The 26218-nt window shown below is 45.0% G+C and overlaps 1 protein-coding gene across 8 annotated transcripts; it reads right to left on the bottom strand.

Annotated features, from left to right (window-relative positions):
• Positions 1–1382: 1382 nt before the first annotated feature.
• On the bottom strand, positions 1383–24021 carry TDRD5 (tudor domain containing 5). Of its 8 annotated transcripts, none has more exons than XM_031050117.2 (12): positions 23780–23905; positions 23154–23392; positions 21635–22228; positions 20704–20831; positions 15863–16083; positions 14755–14961; positions 13323–13389; positions 12007–12207; positions 10491–10652; positions 8280–8429; positions 4479–4488; positions 1383–2372 (listed from the first exon to the last, which is right to left on the bottom strand). In XM_031050117.2, the coding sequence occupies exons 1-12, from the start codon at positions 23785–23787 to the stop codon at positions 2173–2175; spliced, it is 2187 nt and encodes a 728-aa protein (XP_030905977.2). In that variant the 5' UTR covers positions 23788–23905; the 3' UTR covers positions 1383–2172. The 8 variants fall into 8 exon arrangements, with proteins under 8 accessions (XP_030905977.2, XP_030905975.2, XP_033920080.1 ...); XM_031050115.2 differs by lacking the exon at positions 4479–4488 and adding an exon at positions 4186–4351 and having other exon boundaries at positions 1384–2372; XM_034064189.1 differs by lacking the exons at positions 4479–4488; positions 23780–23905 and adding exons at positions 4186–4399; positions 23983–24021 and having other exon boundaries at positions 1385–2372.
• Between the last annotated feature and the right edge of the window lie 2197 nt (positions 24022–26218).

Raw genomic sequence — 26218 nt, 5'->3', positions numbered from 1 at the left:
CCCAGCCCCTCCAGCACAGACCTGACACCTGCAGAGACAGGGTTGTCATACGGCAGGACACCTTCCTCCTTTTCAGCAGACACCTCTGCAGGGCTGAGTCCCTCATGTCTTCCTTAGGTTTTTCCTGATGCCTGGCACAGCCACCTCTCCTTCCCCACCGCCTGGCACCAGCACAGCAATGGCCCAGAGCAGGGACACAAATGCGGCATCGCTTTTCAGTCCCTTAGGCATCTTTCTCTTTTTCTACTGCCTTAGGCAACAAACATACAAACAGGGACCTGCTAAGCAGTAGAAACATGACCTGAGCTGCTCTGGGGAGGTAGATGCTGCCGCACAGATGGGAAAGATCAGCCCAGGTCACCCTGGAGCAGGGTTTTCCACCCCTTGGGTGCTGGGGGGGCTGCCCAGGCTCAGGGTTAAAGGACAGTTCTTCACACACCCTTTGTCTTGAAAGGGTGCGGAAAACTAATCAAGCACCTGCAGATGACATGTGAATGGCAAAAACTCATAGGAAAAAAAAATATCCTGATTAGTTAAGCACCAGCATGCCCTGCACCCCACCTCCAACAGGTACCCTGGAGGAACACATAAAAAGGGTGATGTGCAGTGGTTAACAGCATAGAATACGCTTTCTGCACACAGGTAAGCTCCGAGTGTTCACACACACCCCTCTCAGACCCCCATAGCATCTGTTCCCAAAAGCTCCCAGTTACATCTCCAGGCAGCCGCAGCCGGGAATGGGGATGCTGCCCACGCAGCAGGATCTTCAGCTCCTTACCTCCCTCACCCCGTTTTAGGCTGAAGGGAGCACAGAGGTAGCCTCTGCCGCCACCTAGCAGTGGTCTGGCAGGGACATGGTGACAGCTGCTCCAGCCTGCTGGCCCCCTGCTGCAGCCCCGGGACAGGCAGGGGAGGACGTGGGGGTCTCCTGAGGACTTATCCACAGTTCTCACCTCCCTGCAACCAAAAGAGGTCTCCTGTGGCAGAGAGGGTGGTGCTGGAAGCAAGCACCCCATGGCCAGAGAGCTGCGAGCAACCTCAGTTCTGTTTCAGTCACTCCCTATGCAAGATAACTGAAGCAAGCCCCCAGCTGGAACTTGGGACAAGAGAAGTCAGGAATCTCTGAACCTCCTCGCAGGGTTGTACAGCCCCTGCTCAAGGCACAGCTCCTTACCTCTCTGCTTCAGTCTCCTTCATTAGCTTTCTGCATGGTCATTTTCCAATGGGCCCCAGATTTCCTTTCTCTACTTGTTTTTGGCCCTTCCACATCCAAAATCACCCCCTAAATGCTGAAATTAAAATAGTCATAGAATGATTTGGGTTGGAAAAGAGCTTTAAAGATAAATCCGAACAATAAACTTCTTTTGCTGGTCTTTTATCTACTGCAATATTAATGTTAAACCCTGTCTTGAGCTTTACTTGCTGGTCTGCAGTGAAGCATACCTTTGGCACATTTGCAGGTGGGTACAGAACGGTCCTTGAAGCCCCTGAAGCCCCGCGGAACAGTCTGGGCACCAGCAAACCAGCTGAACACCAGCATGCATAACCAGGGTACTTTTATTTTCGCAGCTCCCCTCTGCATTAACAAACGCAAACCCAAATGGATTTCTTGCCACAGGCACGGATCTACATAAACATGGCCAACGTAAGCTTCCTTTCTCTGGATTCTTCTGAGATTTCACTCCGTATCAGTGACATGGGATTCCTGATGCTTCATGAGTGGCATCACAATTCACCAACAAATCAGAGCATCTTCTTCTTGCAAGTTAACAGCACCTCCAGGGACTGAGGCGTGAGCTGGGATACAACCAGCTCTAACAGCAAAGAGCATGTAGAGCATCCACTGTGTCAAAACCCAAAAACATCTCTTCACACAATGTCAAACTGCTCGTGCACTGAAGGACAAGTAGTCAGTTTCCCTCTCCTAAACTTAAAGGATATATAACAATGTGACACTTAAATGTTCTCTTGAACCATTAAAGAGCAATAAACCAGCACAGCAAAATCAAACTATTTTCCTATCAGTAAAAGCAACATTTATCACATATGGAAAGATGAAAGACTCCCAAGTTTTTCCAAGTGATTAAACATTTCTGAGCAAAGAAAATAATAGCAAGGTCACACAGAAGACCTTTGCTGCCCCCGGCAGCTGCTCCAGCGTCTTCCCTCTTCTCACACCTTTTTTCTCAAGCTGGGGAGCCAGTGGAAGTAGCTACTGGAAGAGGTTAAGCGTGCAGCTGCCAACACTGCAGGTATCGTGGTAGGAGGGAGACAGAGTTTCCGGGACAGCCCCTGGTCAGGCATTCCACTGTTAAAGCACAGGCTAACTGCAAGACTCCCAGGATGGTCTTTGCTCCTCATTTGCTCTTCATCTGCATAAGGAGGGACACAGAAAAGAAAGATGGTATTGGCATTGGAAACTCTAAACTGGAGCTCCAGTTTAGACTGAAATACATTTTGCCTGGACCTTACCAAGCCATGGCAAGAGAACTTTCTACTGCCCACCTGTTTGATGAGCCCGACACTGTATAATCCAAGAGCCTGTCACCCACTCCTCCCAATGTTCCCCCCATTTTCCCCAGAGGTGGGAAATCAGCTGTGAATTGAGCGCTCCTGCCTGGGGAACTGGGTCTCTACTCCAGACACAAACAGGCACTGCCTTTAGTGAGTCGTTAATCTACCTCATAAATTGGGCAATTCTCATATGGGTGTTGTAAATTTCTTCATCATTTGGAAGATGAAAAATGAACACCCAGACAGGGACCTTCAAGGGTTTAAAAAACCCTTTTGTCCCTTACAGTTAAGAGATTGAGAGACTTGGTATGAAACAGACCAATGTATGAAGTGGAGAAACAAAGACTTTTGCATGAAAGCAGCAGAAAGTCTAAAAATGACAACAAAAATCAACAGAGGGAGAAATTAGAATCATAGAATAGTTAGGATTGGAAAGGACCTCAAGATCATCTAGTTCCAACCCCCCAGCCATGGGCAGGGACACCTCACACTAAACCATGTCACCCAAGGCTCTGTCCAACCTGGACTTGAACACTGCCAGGGATGGAGCATTCACAACTTCTTTGGGCAACCCATTCCAGTGCCCCACCACCCTAACAGTAAAGAACTTCCTCCTTATATCCAGTCTAAACTGCCCCTGTTTAAGTTTGAACCTGTTACCCCTTGTCCTGTCACTCCAGTCCCTAATGAATAGTCCCTCCCCAGCATTCCTATAGCTCCCCTTCAGATACTGGAAGGCTGCTAGGAGGTCTCCACGCAGCCTTCTCTTCTCTAGGCTGAACAGCCCCAACTTTCTCAGCCTGTCTTCATATGGGAGGTGCTCCAGTCCCCTCATCATCCTCGTGGCCCTTCTCTGGACTTGTTCCAACAGTTCCATGTCCTTTTTATGTTGAGGACACCAGAACTGCACAGAATACTCCAGGTGAGGTCTCACAAGAGCAGAGTAGAGGGGCAGGACCACCTCCTTCGACCTGCTGGTCACGCTCCTTTTGATGCAGCCCAGGATACGGTTGGCTTTCTGGGCTGTGAGTACACACTGCAGCTGGCTCATGTTCATTTTCTCATTGACTAACACCCCCAAGTCCTTCTCCACAGGACTACCATGAATTTCCTTTTTGCCCAACCTGTAGCTGTACCTGGGATTGCTCCCACCCAGGTGTAGGACCTTGCACTTGGCAGGGTTAAACTTCATGAGGTTGGCATCAGCCCACCTCACAAGCGTGTCAAGGTCCCTCTGAATGGCATTCCTTCCCTCTAGCGTATCAGCTGAACCACACAGCTTGGTGTCATCAGCAAACTTGCTGAGGGCACACTCAATTCCATTGTCCATGTCAATGACAAAAATATTAAACAAGACCGGTCCCAACACCGATCCCTGAGGGACACCACTCGTTACTGGTCTCCAACTGGACACTGAACTGTTAACCTCAATTCATTTGTTTCCATTAAACATTTAGAAATCCATTTTGCTACACAAAGGTCAAACCAATGCATTGCACCCAGCCATTCATTACTTTCACATTTCCATCCCGCAGAAAGACCAACATTTTCATCTAGCAAAGAAGCAGCACCAGTCCTAAAATACCCAGTAGTGACTACAAGACTCACAGCACAGTAACAGACTGCTCGGCTTTCTGCCGTGTGAACTTTAACTGACAAATCTATTCGTACTGTTATGGTTGTCCATAAACGGCATTGCCATAAGGAGAACAGAAGGATGTACAGCTTCACGAAGTTGGAGATTGTTGGAAAATCTTTCTATCTCATCAGGCTTATCTTGGTTCATTCCTCCTGGTTCCTTGGAGCACATACAGGAGGTGCAAAAGTCTTTCACTGACTTGAATAAGACAACAGGCACTGAGGACTCTTCAAGACAATGAGGTGTCTGCAAATGTATATAAAAAACTCAGGAGAGGGTTTGATTAGTGCATGCTTGGTTCATTAGCTGCCCTAAACTTTATTACCTCTCAAAGTCTGCAATGAACTGGAATGTCAGCAAATGGATGATCTGAAAAACAAAACAAACAAACAAAGCCCCAAAACCCACACCCCAACAAAGACCCCTAGTTCCTCACAACCTTGGCCAAAAGGCAGCTTTTCCTACACAGCAAGCTGAAGAGTGACAGATTATTACAAGATAAAAATCACCATGTCTTAGCAAAGGATTAACATCTGGTTCATCTATCAGCAGCCCCACACAGAACAAATGATGGCAATGACACAGGGAGTTTCTGCAAGCGAGTGGGAGCTGAGTCAGAGGAAATCCCTCTGCATTTTTGCTTAAGAATACAAATTAAATTTAAGTTTCAGGGATCGTCACACATGTCTCAGCACTAGACAGGGACTAGAGCCGATGTCTGTTTTTGTTAACTCAGTACAGATGAGAAAAGTAGTGAAACCACAGACAAGCAGCAATTCATCTTGCCAGCCACAGCTGTTCAAAACTAGGGTGCTTGCTGTGCAGGGTTCTTCTTTTGCCAAGGCAGAAGAAAGGTATCCACCTTCAGAAGGGGTGGATCACCATTCAGAGCTGCTTCACCCACTGGTCAGAATGCACTGAGAGGATTAGCCAGAACAATACAATTGTTTTACACAAGCAAATTTAAGCAATTTAAATTGTCCCCCACAAAGCACTCCTGAGGGACTTCTGTAGTATCCAGGAGACCTACAGTGGCTGGGTAGCAGAAATTCAGTGCCAAGACAGAATAATTTGGGTAACAGGCATTATCAGAGTCCAATTAACCAATGACTCAGCTTGATACCTCCAGCCCACTGAAAACCTCTGCCCAACGTGCAGAAAGAACAAGGTTAAAAGATAATTACTATCTCCTCTTGTTACCCATGCTATCCTTGTTGCAGTGCAGGCAGTGTCACTGACATTCCAGGGCAAAGCAGAAACAGACAGGGTGTAAGGGTGGATACTAAAAACATCTGTTAGCACTGGAAAAAGCTGGGATGGATATAATTAAAACAGGAGGCTGTTCAGTTTAAAGAAGAGGCAAAACAGAGGGATAGCCTAGAGAGTGCTGTGAGGGGCAGGAAGCAAGGCAGTACGTACTCTTCCTCCTGAATAACACTATTAAGAATACTACCACTGAAAAGGAAAACATGAGCAGTAAAAACTGAAAAAGAGGGAATGTCACTTGGTGATACTGCCACAAAACCCTATGACCAAGAGATGAGCACGAATGAGAGAAATAAGGTCCTCCCATCTATCCTCATAAGCAGCTGACTGATGCATTTCACTCCCCCTAATGACTATAGGTAGGATTATTTTTTCATTCCACTGTCTTCCTCAATAGAAATTCTTGTCACTGCTTCTAAAGACTGTAACAGAGATCACAGCCAGGGACAGAAAATGTGCCCAGGACCTCTCTATTCCAGTTAGAAAGGCAGAATCATAGCATAGTTAGGGTTGGAAAGGACCATAAGATCATGTGGTTCCAACCCCCGTGCCATGGGCAGGGACACCTCACACTAAACCATGTCACCCAAGGCTCTGTCCAACCTGGACTTGAACACTGCCAGGGATGGAGCATTCACAACTTCTTTGGGCAACCCATTCCAGTGCCCCACCACCCTAACAGTAAAGAACTTCCTCCTTATATCCAGTCTAAACTGCCCCTGTTTAAGTTTGAACCTGTTACCCCTTGTCCTGTCACTCCAGTCCCTAATGAATAGTCCCTCCCCAGCATTCCTATAGCTCCCCTTCAGATACTGGAAGGCTGCTAGGAGGTCTCCACGCAGCCTTCTCTTCTCCAGGCTGAACAGCCCCAAGTTTCTCAGCCTGTCTTCATATGGGAGGTTCTCCAGCCCCCTCATCATCCTCGTGGCCCTCCTCTGGACTTGTTCCAACAGTTCCATGTCCTTTTTATGTTGAGGACACCAGAACTGCACACAATAATCCAAGTGAGGTCTCATGAGAGCAGAGTAGAGGGGCAGGATCACCTCCTGTGACCTGCTGGTCACGCTCCTTTTGATGCAGCCCAGAATAGGGTTGGCTTCCTGGGCTGCAAGCACACACTGCAGCTGGCTCATGTTCATTTTCTCATTGATCAACACCCCCAAGTCCTTCTCCTCAGGGCTGCTCTGAATCTCTTTTCTGCCCAACCTGTAGCTGTGCCTGGGATTGCTCCCACCCAGGTGTAGGACCTTGCACTTGGCAGGGTTAAACTTCATGAGGTTGGCATCAGCCCACCTCACAAGTGTGTCAAGGTCCCTCTGAATGGCATTCCTTCCCTCTAGCGTATCAACAGAACCACACAGCTTGGTGTCATCGGCAAACTTGCTGAGGGCACACTCAATCCCACTGTCCATGTCACTGACAAAGATGTTGAACAAGACCAGTCCCAGCACTGATCCCTGAGGGACACCACTCATTACTGGTCTCCAGCTGGACATTGAGCCATTGACCGCAACTCTTTGCATGCGGCCATCCAGCCAGTTCTTTATCCACCAAGTGGTCCACCTATCAAATTGATGTCTCTCCAATTTAGAGACAAGGATGTTGTGTGGGACAGTGTTGAACGCTTTGCACAAGTCCAGGTAGATGACATCAGCTGCTCCACCCCTGTCCATCAGTTCTGTAGCCCCATCATAGAAGGCCACCACATTGGTCAGGCAGGATTTTCCCCTAGTAAAGCCACGCTGGCTGTCACCAAGCACCTTGTTGTTTTTCATGTGCCTTAGCATGCCTTCCAGGAGAATCTGCTCCAAGATTTTGCCAGGCACAGAGGTGAGACTGACTGGTCTGTAATTCCCCGGGTCATCCATTTTCCCCTTCTTGAAAATGGGGTTATATTTCCCTTTTTCCAGTCATTGGGAACTTCACCCGACTGCCATGACTTTTCAAATATGATGGACAGTGGCTTAACAACTTCCTTTGCCAGCTCCTTCAGGACCTGTGGACGGATTTTACCATGTCCCATGGACTTGTGTATGTTTAGGTTCTTAAGATGGTCCCAAACCAGGTCCTCTCCTACAGTGGGCCTAAAGTCTTCATTTTTACAGTCCCTGTGTCTGCCTTCCAAGGTGATCCTATGCTTTGAAACTCACACAGTTTAATACTTGCAGGGGACCCTATTGCTATCTACCCACCTGCCTCCATCTCATTGTACTTTAGCCCTGCACATGCTACCAGAATCTCTTCTTCTCTCTCTCTCAAGGTCCCTTTTTCCAGCTTGCTTTCTCTCATTCCCTTTCATTTAACAACTCTGATGCTTTGATTCTTCCAGGTCTGCTCTAGACTGAGAGAACCAACTGAGAACTGAGAGAACTGACTCTCCCCCTCATCCTTTCAGAAAGATTTTTGTCTCAGCCACTATCAACCTGTAGATGTGTAAGGAGCTGTGGTTATCCAAAACCATATAGGCACATCCCCATTTCCAGCTTTACAATGCTTTCTGCAGCTCAACAAATCTTGAGCAATACTGGCTCCCTGCTGAACCCAGAGCAGAGAATATTCTGCAAAACATCATGCTGCAGGCCCTGTTAGACTCATCATTAAGCACTACTAAAGAAGCAACACCTATGCCACATAGTGCCTCAAAGCACAGCCCAAACCACAACCTTCCCAAATCCACTCTCCTAACTCATAAGGAGACCTGTGTGATGCAGCCCCACAGCAACTCCCAGTTACTCCTAGTAACCTTAAAAAAAACACTTAAAAAAAGAAATACATGTTAAAGCAATCAAAGGGTTACTAAAATAATCTAAAACCAAGAACAACCCCTCTCAACAGCAACAGGTGCAAAAAGCGCCCTTACCTTAACCACTGCCACAAGATCTGTAGAAGTTTCACCTGTACTGTTCTGTGCAAGTTCACTGTCTTGGTCTGTTGTTCCTGGGACACTCACTTCATCCAAAAGTGGCGGCACATCATCCTGTGTCTCCTCATTATCAGACAGATGCCATTGCTAAGGAGATGAACAAAGCAAAAAAAGGTAAAGCTAGTGTGGGTAGAAGAAAGCTGCATGCACTAGAACAAATTACAGAGCAATCAGATCATACCACTAACGATTAACTGAGAGAGAAATGCAAAGGAGCTTATCTCTTCTATTCAGAAGTTTTAACATTTCTATGTGGAGAGCTTGGGCTACTTCTAATGGGCAGAAATAACACGGAAGGACAGGAAGTTATGTGAATGAGAAATTAACTCACACTTGAACTTCTCCACAGTAAAAGTGATCACTTGGAAAGTACAGTTTTATTCAAGCAATGTTTTCTGGTTATTGCTTGCTGCCTTCTGAAAAATTTTACCATGGAGAAGTGTCCCAACATAATAGAGCTGATACAACACAGTGTCCAGATGTTTTGCAGTTAAGGAGGGTGGGAGGTAAAAAAGAAAGCTGTTAATACTGATGAGGCAAATCTAAGATCAGACAATGCAAAGGGAGTTTCCCACAGCTTAAGAGGAGTTACCAGAAAATGCTAGCTAAGCAGTTAACAAATGTCATATTAGACACATTTCATTCCAGTTCAAAATATTTTGAACTATTGAACTGCCACTGATGATCATGTTAATGATGCACCAAGGAAGAAAAGGAAACATTCTGGAGAGCTAAACAGGACAGCAGAGAAGGAAATGTTTAAAGTCTTACACAAAGGGAGATGTAGAGGACTGACTGCAATTTCTGGAAATGGATTCTAATAAGACCCTTGAAATCAGACATGACAAAGCCACCTGAATGCATTTACATTCCTCTAGTCTTGAAATTACCAGCTATGTCTGACATTTACACAAATGGATATTGCAATAGTTAACTAGTTAGGGTACTCTGTATTTTTCCATTAAACCCCCCCAAACACAGTGAACTCAGATGTGCAGCCTATGTCATGTTAATTTCTGGCAAATACATTCGTAAAACATTGGTTTGTGTCCTTCAGTTCAGATAATGCAGCAACTGTGCAAGGCCATTAATATCTAAGATATATAGCTTTCATGGTTTCTCTAGAACAGAAACACAGTTGGCTAAAACAAAGCCTAATTAAATGACTGCTTTCCAAGTCACTAACATTACACTAGCTTTTACTCTTATTTCAGAGAAATGTCAGAAAATAGCCATGGAGCAGGCCCACTGCTAAATGCTTCAAACAGCTGACATTTACTCAGAGGTGCTTTGGCCCCTGCAGTAAAATGAGTCATGAAAATACTACAATTTAAACAACACAGAAAAGTAGAGAGAGTCACCTATAGCCAAGTGTTCCTGGCATTTCTAGCATTTAGTACTACATCTAGCATCTAGTACTACACTCTACTGCACTCAAGACATGGGTTTTACTCCCTGCTTAAGCCCTCTGTTCACCAGTTTCTCCACCTGTTAAATAGGAAAGGGCTTCTCTTTTAACATGCTCTGAAATAAAAGGTGTAAAGTAGCATCCAAATCTAGAGATAATTCACCTTTAGTGTTATCTTTTTAATAAAACTGTAGTTGTATGACCTTACCTACTGCATCAAACAGGACTGCAAACTGGTTCCTTTCAAGTAAGTTTGCAATGAGTAAGACCCTTAATTGAAATAATACACCACTAATTCTTATGGTCTTTTTCCACATTTAAACAACACCCCAAGTTATTACACATCCCTTGCCAAACCCCAGAGATGTGAGAGGAAAATACACCACTTCTTGGCTCCCAGGGTGCAAAACATGAAAGTGCTAAGTCAAATGGATCTCAAGAATCTAGCACTGGTTTGAGTTCTCAGAGCCCATTCCCCCCCAACTGAAAAAATATGGTGCATATGGGAGGTTGGTGAAATCTGAGACTTCCTGAAGTCTGCAAAAGGATGAGAGGACAAGCAACTAGAGATGTATTTATGGTCCACATGTAATTGTTTTTATATTATGGGTCTGCCTGCTTTTTATAAAAGCAAAACATCAACTCCACAAAAAAAACTGCATGGGACTAAATAATACATGTCTACTGATCTCTGGAGGTGATTTTATTGAGTGATAGCTACACCACAGCCAAACTCCCACCTGATCACACAGTTCATTCCCATCCAGCTTTGAGGTTGCTGTTGCACTATCTGCATCTAGAGACTCCTGCTGCAAGCAAAGGTCTGGTTCCACCAGTTCAGCATTCTCCCACTTCTCACAGGGCTGAACATACAAGGCCAAAGGATTCAGTTCCTTGAATCCCTAGTAGCAAACAAACAAACAAAACCCAATATAGTCAAGAAAAACATTTTGTAACTATCACAAAGAATAAAAAGAATTCATCAGATTTCTAACAGATTTTATGAAGAAGCACAACACCCACAAGTTAGCTCCAAATCCTTGCAGAAACTGTCTTCCTCTTCCCACATATATCAGCTCCTCTCCTTTGAGTAACAAAATTACTCAGCAGTGGTCCACTTCCCTCAAAATCAGACATACACATGCAAAAATACAATCACAGCAATCCCACCAAAACACACATTCTTTATCTAGTCATTAAAACAAAAGATAGAAGCACAGCAGACCGTAAAGCCTGACTTTCTGCTGAGATATAAAATCGTGGCAGTACCTTTTTGAGGGTTTTCATATCCACACAGCTCTTACTGAAACTGAGCTGAAAGATTTAGTGTGAGGTGTCCCTGCCCATGACGGGGGGGGGGTGGAACTAGACGATCTTAAGGTCCTTTCCAATCCTAACTATTCTGTGATTCTATGATTCAGACAACAACACAGATGGGCCCAAATCATAAATGCTCACACACGGGCTTACAACCTGTTGGTCCAAGGGACAACATGCAATCTACATGGTTACCCTGTCCAACATTGTACATTTCCCTGGCAAAGTAAGAGACTTTTTAAACCAAGACCAGTTCCATAATTCAGCTTATTAATGTCAAAACCAGCCTTCAGTGCCCACAGTAGAGAAGACTGAAATAATTTAACTATCTTATTCCTCACTCAACTGCCTCTGCCAGTATGTAGCACTACTTTAAGCTAGACAACAAAATTTAACTAACATGCTCTGACTAACTGTTTGGATAAATCAGGGGCCTCAACTTATGGCTAACCAAACTGGCTGGAATTAACAATAGGTACTGAAGTAACTAATACACCTCTTAACAACCTCTCAATTCCATCTCAGTTTGGCCTTATGCGCAGAACATTTACAGCTATTTTACTTTTCCATTTATTTATATGAGAAGTGTGTCAGTTCCAGGTGAATCTGCAATCCTAACAGGGTAATCAACTTAAAAGGTAAACAAATTTAAAAAAAATAAAAACCTTCTAATCCACTGTTAGAAGATGGTAAAAATAATTCTACTAAATCAGAACATCACTGCTGTACCATCAGATTCCACCTCAACCAAAAAGCAAGCTCTCATCATAGACACCATGGGATGCAGTCACAAAATGTTAAGTTACATAAAAGCAGGGAATACCAGTTTTCTCTTCACAAAACTATTTGCTTCAAGCTAAAGATCTTCTCATTAGAGGCACCCAGCTGATATTTTTGTTTGGTTGGGTGCCTTCCAGCAGCCCATGCCTCCCTCCTGACCTCAGAAGGAACATTCTTTCCACAGATATCAGCATATCCTTTATCCTTCAAGACACAGTGGAAGTAGACATCCTCCTCAGTGGATGTGTCACACAGGAAAAGATGCAAAATGCCATTGACATATTCATCCACAGTGCCCACAAGTAGCTTGGAACTACACAGGTTCTTGAATAGGAGAATTGCTGCATTGGACCATGTACCCTAAAGAAGAAACAAGAATATAAAGTTACTATAAACAGATCAATATCCATCACCTGAGACTTCCCCCTGAAGGCACTTGTCAAAAAGGCAGTTAAGCTAGGTCAGGCTAGGGACAAATATAGAAAAGTCAAGTAGATGAGCTTCCCAGCACTGAATACATCAAATTCCCCCAAAGTCTGTAATGCTAGTTACACTGGGAATGCCCTTTCACCTTAATACCTATTTCCAAACATGGTTTGAGGGCTAGTGTTTTTATCACAATTGCCTAAAATAGTTTTTTAGGTTTTGCTTTTTTTTTTTTTAAATTCCTGGGATCCCGTGATTATAAATGTTAGAACTGTGGTAAGTTTTCAAGAGGCTGCTAAGCCTCACTGCAATGAAAACTGGTTCTTTAACTCTCAAAAAAAACAGAGGAAATAACTTTTAAAAAATAATGTCTTTAAAAGACAGAAGCTTTCCTTCCAAGATTTTATTTCTCAGGCTTCTTGACCAAGGCTTCCCAGCACATAGGAATTTTCTTATGACCTCTATAGTTCCTTGGGTATGCTGATTGCATCAAAACAACTCACTTAAAGCTCTGTCACTGACAAAATTTTTAGAACAGGAGACTGAAGCTACCAAGGGTTCAGAAGGACCCTGGAGAATTACTGGCAGGGAAAGAAACAAGTTTCAGAGAATCACAGAATGATTTGGGTTGGAAGGGAACTTAAAGCTCATCTAGTTCCAACCCCCCTGCCACAGGCAGGAACACCTTCCACTAGACCAGTGTACTCAAAATCTCATCGAAGTTCCTGGCCTTGAACACTTCCAGGGATGGGGCAGTCACAACTTCTCCAGGCAACCTGTGCCAGTGTCTCACCACCAGCTTAACAGTAGCTATCTGTTTCTGCAACAACGTAAGGAAGAATATTCTGATCATAAAGAAAACAGACAGAGGAAGGCAGAGAGAGAAAGACACTTAAGCAGTCACACTCTGCTGAACTTAACAGCGGCAATTCTGCTGTAAACATCTACAGGACCTGAATTAATGAGTGTTTGCCCTCTATTTCAGGGCAACTTTTACTTGATAGCTCTCATACGTATGTCAAGAAACAAAACTGCCTGTGAACACATACCTCCATGGGTTTTACCCATGCTAAGGAACACGGGATGGCCTGAGCAGGGAGCTTCAAGTAGCACCACCTACAATACAAAACAAAGCCATCACCATTACATCAAAGACAGAGCAAAACCAGGCAAAGAACAGAACTTCCTCCTCTTCTGGGTTTTAAAATCAGCTTAGGAATAGAGAGGCCCGTATTGGATTTTGTACATAAGAATAAAGACCAGCAGCAGTTTTGGAAAACACTTCATATCCAAGAATGGGCACAGCAAAAACAGCAGTAACAACTGGTCCCCTACACCTTCCCTTGCCCCAGCACCTTCCAATCAAACCCCCTTATAATTACCAAGTTATGGACAGAGAGCAACAATTTCTGAAACAAAGAATGCCTGTCGGCAGGCATAAATTGAGGCAAATCATAGGGAAGAAGGAAATGGGAAAAGGTACTGAATTACAGAGGAAAACAAGTACCTCTGACACTGCACGTGTCCCACTTTGATTGGTGTCCGCTCAGAAAGATGTTCACATCCATTCATGGAACCCAGGAAGGAAGATTAGGGAGCTTGTCCCAGAGTAACAGAAAGCAGCAAGAGGAAAGACTGAGGAGTGAAGGCAGAAACAGGAAAGGATTTAGCCCAAAGTCACAGTGAGGGAGTGATGGACAGGGTTTGCGAGCAGAGGACCTAGAGTGCTCAGAAAAACAGGGCTTAAATAATGTTCCTTAGCATGTAAGCAAGGAAATGCCTCAGAGACACAATTATTGTATAAAAGCCCATATTTTTCCTAGGCAGTCCACATGCTGGGATGTCTTTCTGAAGAAAGACAGGCCAGTCATCCTTTCCTCAATACCTGGGAAGGCAGCAGAACAACTAACCCTGGGAACCATTACCAGCCACATGAAGGACAAGGTTACTGGGAATGGCCAGCATGGATTCACCAAGGGAAAGTCATGTTTAACAAACCTGACAACCGTCTATGATAAAATTACTGGCTCGGTAGGTGAGGGAAGAGAAGTGGGTATTACTTGCCTTGATTTCTATCAGGCTTTTGACACTGTGTCCTGTAAGATACTCACAGGAAAGCTAATGAAATAGGGGCTGGATGAGCAGACAGTGAGGTGGGACTGAGAACTGGCTGAAGGGCCAGGTTCAGAGAGCGGTAATCAGTGGTACAAATCTGGAAGTCAGGAACTAGCAGTGTTACCCTAGGGGTCATGACTGGGTCCAATACTGTTCAGTATCTTCATTAATTATCTGGATGATGGGCCAAGTCTACCCTCAGCAAATCTGCAAGTCCATCTCAACCATCTCAACATGGTCCTGGGCAGCCCGCCCTATATGGCCCTGCTTGAGTGGGAAGGTTGGACAGGATGACCTCCAGAGATCTCTTCCAACCTCAACCATTCTGCAGTCCTGGATCATTCTATGATTCTGTGATTTACTTACTTGAGGAACCTCAGCCAAGACTTTCGGACAATTTCGAGGTTTCCATAATCAGGGTAGAACACCTCTACATCTCTGTCATTGATCACACGGTGAACGACAACACGGTACCACCATTTTGAGATCATTACACAGCAAAGCTGTCCGGGCTGTACTGAAGACTCAGGCATGATATAACGATCAGAAACAAGTTTATGTGAGTAGCAGCGTCTGCAAAAGATCAGAATGAGAAACCATGCTTTGTAGGATGCAGGAGATGAATACAGAGAAATATACAGGGCTTCAGAAGAATCCAGATTTCTCAAAGTCCTCATGACATGAATTTTAGGACTTGTTTTAATAGATCATTTACATCTCAGTTCTGACACACTCAAGCTGAAAAGGCAATTAAAGATGCAAACCCAAACTTCTAACATTTTAACTGTATTCTTGGGTTCCAACAAGCAGTTAATTAATGAGGATTAATCAGAAGCTACATACAATTATTCTAGTCACTAATGATATTACCTTGACATGTCAATGCTTCCCATGAACCAGGTCCTGGTGTACTGGTTCACATACACAGTATGTCTGCAGAGTCTGTAATTACACTTACACGTGCCCCACAGACATCAAGCACTTGCTTTGGCACACAATTAACAGCAGCTGTAGCACTGTTGTGGCGGAACAGAATTCTAAATACGTAATGTAGCTGACACAAAGGCACTGACAGGATTTTGCTTTCAAACATAGGCTGGACAAAGGCCTGTGACCTGGTGCTTTTTGGTAAGTGCTGGAGATGGGAGTAAAAGCCTTAACTGAGTACATTAACCATAGCAGCACAGACAACAGAGAGGTGCAAAGGAACCTTAATGTTTCTTTCCAGGCTTTCAAAGTTTAGAACTGTCTAGGACACAGCCAAAATACAGTGAATTGCTATTAACCATATTTATTGCTTGCAAGTTAAAAGAAACAGGTAGGCACACCAGCATATGTTTCAGTACAGCACAGGCATTTCTCTATTAAGTAATCAAGCCAGCAGTGTCCATAATCAACATCTGGGTGCCATGTTCCTTCAGTGCAAACACACACACATGAGTAGTAGTACTGAATCAGGATAGCATGCTCGCACCTCATGTCAACCATCATATCCTGCAGTTCATCAGATGTTTCCCTGGTGCATACATGGATGTAGAACTGGCTAGGAGAGACTATTACTTTCACGTGGACTCCCACCAAGCACCTTCTCTTCAGTGGTGGTAAACTGCAAAGACTTCTGTCTTGAACAGCATCTGGGGGTATTTCTGGAGTCATTATCAATTTCTCTAATAGGGACTGCTGCAAATCTCGAGCCTACAAAGGAATAAAAGGAGGGTGACACTCAGATATCTTGTCATGCACTGAACACACTGAATTGTCATTTCCACTAAGGTAAAAAAAACAGTTCTGCTTTTCTGGGACCTATTAGTTACTGAGTATCAGATAATCCCAACAAACTGCACAAGCTGGGATTAAAACTTCCCTTGTGACAGAAGCATTCATTTTCACATACTCTGTCTTTCCTCCTTCTTTCTTTCCTCTATTTTAAAGAGAGGTGCAACAAAAAAACCCTTGCTTAAATTCCTGCACGGAATAAAAGAGAAGAATTGAAGTCACGTAATATATTTAGAAAAAAGTATTGAATAGGTATTGCTAGAAAAGCAAAACAAACTAAGTATCTACACCAAAAAAAAACCAACAACAAAACCCAACAACAAAACAACCCACAAACCAAACATGGCAGTTTGCTGGATTTTACCCCAAAGGCGCTATTTCTATGTTCCATGACCATGAAAGAGTACATGACTGAACCAGCAAGACTACCTGAAAAAGATTCAAAAGTGACAGACACAAATGCATCTCACTTTCACACTAAAGCTATTTTCTAAGGATAAAAACAAAAATGAAAAACCAATCCTACAAATTCTGTTCTTTTCTCACACTTGAAAAACTGTACCCGAGTGAGCTGTTAGCACAGCTTAAAATTCTGTGTTATTCTTTTACTGCCAAAAACATTATTTCATTTGAACTAATGTGTGGATGGGAACCTTAATCAGACTTCAGCTGCTTTCAGTGCTTCAAAAGCTTTCTCTTGTGCAAAAACCCAGCACTCATCCAAGGATCTGAAGTCAAAATTATTTCAGTTTTACTCACCTTGAACATGTTACAAGTTATCACTGCATTATACACCAGGCAAGGTATGGTAAATTTGTCTTCTAGCACATACACTGTTGTGTGTACAGCTAAATTCAATCGCAAACAATGGGGTTTTGCAACACAAGTTTTTTCAACCATTTTTTGAAGAAGCAGAGAAGAGCTTTCTGCAGACTGAGCAAGGGCTAACATCCTTGAATTTGAGTTAAAAGTTTTGACTAAAGCATTGACTTAAACAGTGAGTTAACATTTTTGAGTTAAAGAGCAACTGAGGGAATCCTTGAATAAGCAGCAGCAGCATCTCTAGAAAATATCCTTACATTTCACTCCACCCAAAAAGGGGCATTTTTTCCTCTGAAAATGCTCTTCATATCAGACTGTTAAAAGCATACATGATCTTCATAACCTAGCTCATACACTGGCAGCAACAACAGACATTTCTTTGAAAGATGTACAAGATGTATTTAAAAACACGCCCACAAAAAAGGAACAAATTTGTAAAAAGATAAACCAACACACTGCAAAACTAGGCTTACAAGAGGCACGGCCTGTGACACTGGCTAAACTCTTTGCCCTATGCTGGACTGGAAGCTGCCAAGATTGGTGCAGATGACACATTCTGCACAGGGCAGCGAGAAAAAGCTGCCAAGAGCAAGAGAATATACACTTTACCTTTCTCAGGGCCAAGGAGATTGACTCAGCCTTTGTTTCTCATTTGACCATTACAACACTTCCACTGTCAGTCTCTTATGACTGGATATTTGGACACCTTGCAGCAGGACAGGAATGAGGTCTCATCTTTCCCCCCTCTACCTTGCATCATCCCAAAAAACAAGTGTTCACTGCATACCCAAATTAACACATTTCAACCTGCTTTCCTCCTTTTTAGGGCATTTAAAAACAAAAACAAAAAACAACACAAGCCAAATCCAAAAACCAGCAAACTTGGTGTTTCATGACAAATACTAGTTAGACAAACATCTTCCAAGACTGATCCTGCTAGGATCCTTAAATCGGTTCCCTTTGCAGTACACCAGAGAAAAAAACTGGAGCTACCTGGACCATAGCCCTCCTTTTTTCACCCTTCCCACAATCAGACTCTGTTTGATCTTGGGCAGTTCCCTAAACTTCCTTATTCTCTGGACTTCATCACACCAAACTGCGATTTCTTTAAAGGGTCAGAATAACCTGCCAAAAATCTCTAAAGGGTATGTTTTATGAAGCACCACACAAAGTCCAAATCATAGTCCCAGTCTCCCAGATTCATTCATACACAAAACACCAAAGTAGAAAGAACTCCTAGGACCCTTTCCTGACCTATGTGCTCCAACTGTACAGGTGCACACAGCCATAAGATGAGCTTGGCTGACAACTCTCATTATTTCCTTTCCTTTCGTTATCCTCCTCCTGACAGTAGGATGATTTTCCTCAAGAAAAAGAAGGCTTAAATATACTTACAGGAAAAAAATAGTGGGGACACAAACAAATCTTTCCAACGAGGTCTGGCAGTTCAGAGCCTATGTACTGTTCCTTCTCCATCCCCTTCTAAACATATACTGCTATAAAAAAAGAAAACACAAAACCGAAGCAAACAAACAAACCAACCCCTCAAAGTTTCCCAAGTCCCATCAAATAAGAGTTGAGACTGCAGGAATTAAGTTCTCTGAGGGCCAAAGACTGTTGGTTGATATTCAAGGATCACCTACTGCAAGCTCAGGAGTGTTGCATCCCAACTACAAGGAAGTGCAGCAGGAGGGCCAGGAGACCTCTTTGGATGGATAAGGAGCTGCTGAGGAAACAGGGGGGAAAAAAGAGGCTTATAAAAGGTGGAAGCAAGGACAGGTGGCCTGGGAAGAATACAGGGATGTTGTCTGGGAAGCTATGGACCAGGTCAGAAAAGCTAAGGCCCAGCTCGAATTAAACTTGTCTAGGGATGATAAGGATAACAGGAAGGGATTCTATAGGTATGTAGCAAATAAAAGACAGACTAGGGACAACATGGGTCCTCACTGGAAGCTATCAGGAGAACTGGCTACCCTCAATTTGGATAAGGCTGAGGTTCTTAATGACTTCTTTCCTTCAGTATCCACTTCCAGATGCTCTGACCACACCACCCAAGACTTGGAAGGCAGGGACTGTGAGAACGAAGACCTTAGGTCCACTGTAGGAAGAGGACCTGGTTTGAGACCATCTTAAGAACCTAAACATACACAAGTCCATGGGACATGGTAAAATCCATCCACAGGTCCTGAAGGAGCTGGTGAAGGAAGTTGTTAAGCCACTGTCCATCATATTTGAAAAGTCATGGCAGTCGGGTGAAGTTCCCAATGACTGGAAAAAGGGAAATATAACCCCATTTTCAAGAAGGGGAAAATGGATGACCCGGGGAATTACAGACCAGTCAGTCTCACCTCTGTGCCTGGCAAAATCTTGGAGCAGATTCTCCTGGAAGGCATGCTAAGGCACATGAAAAACAACAAGGTGCTTGGTGACAGCCAGCATGGCTTTACTAGGGGAAAATCCTGCCTGACCAATTTGGTGGCCTTCTATGATGGGGCTACAGAACTGATGGACAGGGGTGGAGCAGTTGACGTCATCTACCTGGACTTGTGCAAAGCGTTCAACACTGTCCCACATGACATCCTTGTCTCTAAATTGGAGAGACATCAATTTGATAGGTGGACCACTCGGTGGATAAAGAACTGGCTGGATGGTCACACACAAAGAGTTGCAGTCAATGGCTCAATGTCCGGCTGGAGACCAGTAATGAGTGGTGTCCCTCAGGGACCAGTGGTGGGACTGGTCTTGTTCAACATCTTTGTCAGTGACATGGACAGTGGGATTGAGTGCACCCTCAGCAAGTTTGCCGATGACACCAAGCTGTGTGGTTCTGTTGATACACTGGAGGGAAGGAATGCCATCTAGAGGGACCCTGACATGCTTGTGAGGTGGGCTGATGCCAACCTCATGAAGTTTAACCATGCCAAGTGCAAGGTCCTACACCTGGGTGGGAGCAATCCCAGGCACAGGTTGGGCAGAGAAGAGATTTAGAGCAGCCCTGTGGAGAAGGACTTGGGGGTGTTGGCTGATGAGAAAATGAACATGAGCCAGGTAACAGGTTCAAACTTTTGCAGGGGAAGTTTAGATTGGATATAAGGAAGAAGTTCTTTACTGTGAGGGTGGTGAGGCACTGGAATGGGTTCCCCAAGGAAGTTGTGAGTGCTCCATCCCTGGCAGTGTTCAAGGCCAGGCTGGACAGATCCTTGGGTGACACGGTTTAGTGGGAGGTGTTCCTGCTCATGGCAGGGAGGTTGGAAATAAATGATCTTAAGGTCCTTTCCAACCTAACTGTTCTATGATTCTATGCTTCCCCATCTCTGTCACATAGCTGCTTGACACTTGAGCCATACCTACTGCAGCACAGGGGATTCTACACAGGTAGTCTCAGAACAAAATTACAGAGGTCCAGTTACAATAAGGTACACCAAAAGGTATAACAACTATTATCATGGAGCAAGATCATGCTTAATTGAGTCCAGATGATATGCAACATAGATCTCAAGGCCAGAAAGAGACCCAGTTTGTATGGCACATAAAGCTATATACTAGGTCAGTATGAGTCTAGTCACCTCCAGGCTCATCCAAAACAGGTAAAAAACTCTTTGGAAGCAGCAGTGCATCAACAATACAAACATTAACAGAAACAAGAGCAGTAAAATAGAGTATCACTCCCTGGATTAAGACATCAAAAAACTACAGATCACTTGTCCAGCTACTTACTTGTTTGAAGCCATCATCCAAATCTACTGCTTGTGTTTCCACTAGCTCCGACTTCTCTTCTGTGGTTAGGTAACAGTTCTCTGTCTCACAGATGGGTTCCAAAGGAGGCATCTCAACTGCAGTTCCTCCTGCAAAGATAATAAGTTAGCTGTTATTCTTTGTTGGACTGATACAGTGTTCCATATTAAGCAGAAAGAGAAGACAAATGAAAAGTCTGAAAGCACTGATGCTGTTTGCCTCATCTCTGGTACCATTCACAGCCACCAGTCATGAGTATTCACTTGAGAGGCACCCTTCACTGTGCTAATACATCAAAAGAAAACAAAACACACTTGCTTATGTAATCATACTAACGGTTAAATCACTTGTTAGAATGATGCACAGACAGAACAGTTGAGAATTTGGCAGGAACTTTGGTTTTCTGCCTTCTCTTGTAGCCATTATGGGAATACTGAAGACATCTGTAGTCTCTTCTGTTTTGTTTTGTGGAACATTGTAGCTGTGCCTTTCAGACTAGTGCTAAACCTTCATTCTGAAAAAATGCATTGGAAAGGCTTTATCAGCCTGCAGAGCAGACGTTCAGGAGATCCTTCTATTTTTGCTACCTGTTGCTTGGAATTACTAGAAAGTCCAGTCTCACACACACAAGCAGAAAGTCCATAGTCTGAACAAGCTAAACATCCCTTCTTTCACCTCATACCAAAAAACAGTGGTAACCTATAGAAAACTTCCAATTAAGCTCTCTGCTACCAAAACAACACCCTTGTGACAGCTGCTTCTGCAGTACGCCAAAATCCTTCTGTGCTAAAACCTAGGGGAACCAGGACTACAGCAACTGGAAATGCAGCAATACCCTCCTGAAACACAGCTGCTTGGCCACGCTTGTAAAACAACACCATTTCGCCTTGCAGAATCTCTTACTGCATCTCACCTCGTGGCATCTCTTCCCGCGTCTCACCTCGTGGCACCTCTTCCCGCGTCTCACCTCGTGGCATCTCTTCCCGCGTCTCACCTCGTGGCATCTCTTCCCGCGTCTCACCTCGTGGCATTTCTTCCCGCGTCTCACCTCGTGGCATCTCTTCCCGCGTCTTGCCTCGTGGCGCCTCTTCCTGCGTCTCGCCTCGTGGCGCCTCTTCCTTCTTTATCTCACTTGCCAGATGCTTCCTCAGGGTCAGCAAGGAACCTGCTTTTGTCCGCTCAACCACAATGATATCAGACACACTTTTCAGGACTTCAAACATGGAGAAAAATCCATATTGTGTGTGCTCAAATGCCCGGCCAAAGCGCCTGAAGAAGGCATTATGAAAGTCCAAGAGCAGAAGTGGCGAGGAACTCAGCAGATCCTGCAACTCAGCCTTCACCGTTGCTGGCAGGATGGGAGCCTTGCCCCTCCAAGGGAAACTCCGTGGATTCTTATGGGAAGAAATAGTATGTGCCCTCACAGCAGCACTCTTCCGTTCCTTAGCACTTCTCCTCTGTCTGGCAACCAGTCTGGCAATTGTTTTGGTGGTCTCATCAGTAATGGCTACAACAGAATGAAATAAACTATTAGACTACCAAAACCGCAAACCATTAAAAGCTCTACAAAGGCAAAACTCCTCCTTTTCTTTTCATTCCTAATTCCTCCACCTTTTTCAGAAGCAGGTATCTCCTTCGAAAGCAAGCACACTAAACTGTGGCTGATTTATAGCAGAGAACCCACTTTTCCTGTCGCTTTGCAAACTGGACTGAACCACTTTTAACAGACAACAGCTGAACTGCACCCTTATCCCTATAAGCCCAGATCCAGGTAGGAGGGCAGTCAAATCCTTGATAAAGGATCACAACTGGAGATCCAGCTGCTTGCGAGTTTTGTTGGGAAAACAGTAAATGGCTCATTGCTCCCCTCAGCCAGAATCACAGTAAATCCTCACTGCAGAAGACCCACTTGCCCAGGCAAGGTCTCCATGGACTTACTATAGCAACCAACAACTTGCACCTACCACTTGTTTCCCAACAAAAATGAAATGAAAATTTAAAACATTCTTTGATATAGATTAAACCTCCCATGGTGTCAGGTAGGGAAATGTATCCAAGAGGCCTCATCCCTGGCTTTGGCTCCTGCTGTACTCTGCATTTAGAGGAAAAGCTTACCTATTCTAGTGTACCCATAAGAAATGTTACTGCAGTTTCTAAACTAAGTGCATAATGCAAAATGTACAAAAGTAACTGGAAGCTGCTGTGATTTTTCTGAGGAAGAAAAAGCAGACAAACATTAACATTAAGATAAAAAATACACAAAGAAGCATCAATGAAAATAAACAGACCTATAGAAGAAAAAATAATACACAGATATGGGACCTACAGCTAGCTCTAGGAATTTATCCTGCACATCCCTGCTTTGGAGCATCACTTCATACCAGTATGTGGTCCCAAATAATTCCTCCACCCATGAGGAAACAAAATCTAACCTTTGAGGATAAAAGTGCCTTTCCCATAAGTACAGATTCTGACAACTTCAGGCATATCTGCCACCAGCTCCAAAGTGGATTGGAAGCCCAGGTCATGTACAGGAAGTGGTTTGCCAATCATGGCCATGTACTCTTGCTCCAGCTGAGCTGGGGTTAAGCCCTCCTTGGCAGCGATTAGCAACGATCTCACTTCCTTTTTCAGCACCTCCGTAAGCTGTCCCTTCTTGGACATGTCTGCCCTAAAGGGGACACAAAAGCAAGCAGAAGACAATTCATACCACAGCAATAGCAGCACGGCCAAAAGACTTTTTACCAGTTAGCATCTGAAAGCTGGGGAGGGGGGAATAGTACAAGCCAGGGTCACCAACAAACACTACCTCCCAAGCCCTGTATTTCCTTGCCCGCATCCCTGGAGCTGCCCCCCTCCAGCAGCCTCGTACTCAAGATGGCTCCTCCTGCACTCGCTGCCTCCTCCCATGTGATTTCCCCTAATCCCAAACCTGTCGTATTCCCCCCTCTGCTTCACAGGGTCGCTGTCCGAGGAGCCAGCAGCGATTCCTGCGGCCCTAGAACACAACTCGAGAACCCCCAGGGCACGACGCCACAGCGGCCCCGCCCGCACTCACCGCGCCATGCCGCCGCCTCGCCCACTGCAACCCCCTGCGGGGCCTCCCCTTTGCAGCGGGGCTATGAGGACGCCAGCGGAGGAGAGGGCGGCGGCGGGGCGACCTGTGCGGGGCGGGCGGCCTGTGCGGGGCGGGCGACCTGTGAGGGGCGGGCGGCCTGTGCCGGGCGGGCGGCCTGTGCCGGGCGGGCGGCCTACGCGGACCTGCTGCCCCGCTCTCGCAGTTAAAGCGTCAGGTGTGTCTCTCTTCTGACCGGAAGCGTTATCGCGGTGCTAGAGAGGCACGCACAGAAAGGAGGAGTCACTTTAAGGTGGCGATACTTAAACCCAACGCTATTAAAGAGTGTTTTCTGGTCCCATTTAAGAGGAAAAGCTACAGAAGAGACGCTGGGTGGCTTTCCCAAGGCCAAAGAGCTTGGTAAACTGGCATGAAGTACCTGAAGGGGAGCTCTAAGGATGCCGGGGAGGGACTCATTCATTAGGGACAAGGGGTAACGGTGCAAACTTAAACAGGGGCAGTTTAGATTGGATATAAGGAGGAAGTTCTTTACTGTGATGGTGGTGAGGCACTGGAATGGGTTGCGCAGGGAAGTGATGAATGCTCCATCCCTGGCAGTGTTCAACGCCAGGTTGGATGAAGCCTTGGGTGACATGGTTTAGTGTGAGGTGTCCCTGCCCATGGCAGGGGGGTTGGAACTAGATGATCTTAAGGTCCTTTCCAAACCTAACTATTCTATGCTTCTATGCAGTGGCTGTTACCTAAAGGTTCATGGTCATGTGAGCAACCCGCTCAACAGTGCAGCTAATTTCCAAACGGGTATGCTTCAAAATGACAAAGGACCTGAGGCTGCGGCTTTTGGGATGGCAAAGGTTGCAGACACATTAGCACATACTCTCAAAGCATCTCCGCTGTCTGGAGGTAGTGGCCAAAATGATTCCCCAGGGCTGGAGGAGTCGGGACCCACTGGTCTATTTAAACATCACACAAAACCAGAAAGTTGCAGGTGTGTAGGTGTCAAATATGTCAGAGTGCTTTTACCAAGGAATCAACCAGAATCCATGCTGCCCAGACAAAACCAGACCTGAGCTGCTGTTTACTGCTGCTGCTTAACACACCACCTGCCCTTTCAGGAGCTGAAGAACATCTCCCCCTGTCCCATGTGGGCTGAGTGATAAGCACAAGGTGAAAAAGCTTTCTGCACCATTTCCAGAGCAACTGCAGACACTGTGTAAATTTATTAATTACACCCCATTTCCACCTAACTTTTTTCTGTCATTAGTCTTCTCCATCCATTGCTTCCCCAGTGACCTGCTGATGAGGCACCCAGTACTGATAGAGCAGGTGCTCTTGCCCTCCCTGCCTGCAATATCCTGACTCGGCACAGTCCACCAGTCTCCAATAAAGCAGGAATCCATGAAAAAACAAGAGAAGCACTTCTCTGGCTGGCTTCCTGGCTCCCTCCAGCCACTCCTCCACACCAGAGACTGGACATCCCTGAGCTCAGCACTGCCTGTTGACAGAACAGTTATTGCCTTGTCTTGCTGCAGCATTATTTCTATCCAGGTGCTGGTTTCTTTAATATGATAAGTGACTTTAAAACACTTTAAGAGTGTTTCTTCCAGAGGTTTCTGCAGATCTCAACACAGGCTGAGCATCATGAAAAGAAAAAGCTCCTTTGCTTGCTCTACCGTGCTCTTGCTTTGGAAAGCCAGAAAGGCATTTAGGCACAGCAATTTAAATTACACAGCTGTAACTCTCCAATAGATTCCATGCTTTGCACTCATTTGGAAAAGTTCATGGTTGAAATAGGACCAGCTGATTTCCCTTCCTGCTATAATGTGAGGTGACCCTACAGAGAGGGAGTTTGTTGCCAATGTCCCTCCATTGTACCAGCCAAAGGGTTTCTAGGGAATAGACCAGTGAGATGCTACTCACCTAACTGTTCTCTACAACACCCCCTCCAAACACCCGTGAGTAAGCAACTGCTCTCACCAGTAAAGGTTTTTCACCCTGCTGTTTATTGTTCTGGACCACCCCACCATTTGAGGTCTTTGCAGCTGCACGTCTGACAATTACTTTCAGGTAGCTTTTCAACAGCTTTGCAGAAACCACATATTAAAAGTCATCTGAGTGCTTCTGATTGTAGTTTATTTTGAAAGGCAGGAAGATGCAAACAGAATGTCCTCCTGGAGTCCAGGGTCTAACTCTCCGTCCCATCCCCACAGCAGTCTGTGAAGAGAGCAGAGCAGCTGGGAAACAGCTTGCTCACTTCACTGTCCACTGTGTCGGACAATCCTGTGATAAACTTGAAACAAGACTCCTTGATCTGACACCTCCCGTTCTCTCCTCCCCTGCCTGGTTTTCCTGCCTGCAGCAATAAATTCAAGCACAAATTCATCCCACTCTCACAGGCAGCTAGCTGCATGCTTCTCAGCACAG

This window comes from Melopsittacus undulatus, chromosome 6 (assembly GCF_012275295.1).
Source record: "Melopsittacus undulatus isolate bMelUnd1 chromosome 6, bMelUnd1.mat.Z, whole genome shotgun sequence".
NCBI lineage: Eukaryota > Metazoa > Chordata > Aves > Psittaciformes > Psittaculidae > Melopsittacus > Melopsittacus undulatus.
The sequence above is the reverse complement of the archived record's forward strand: the minus strand, read 5'-3'. Positions and strand labels throughout refer to the sequence as shown.

Coding starts and splice junctions, on each gene's coding strand:
- TDRD5 (XM_031050113.2), bottom strand. Junction 20,832..21,634: donor GCGGGAAGAGATGCCACGAG/GTGAGATGCAGT, acceptor TTATCTTTGCAG/GAGGAACTGCAGTTGAGATG. Junction 14,962..15,862: donor GATATGATGGTTGACATGAG/GTGCGAGCATGC, acceptor GATCTTTTGCAG/ACGCTGCTACTCACATAAAC.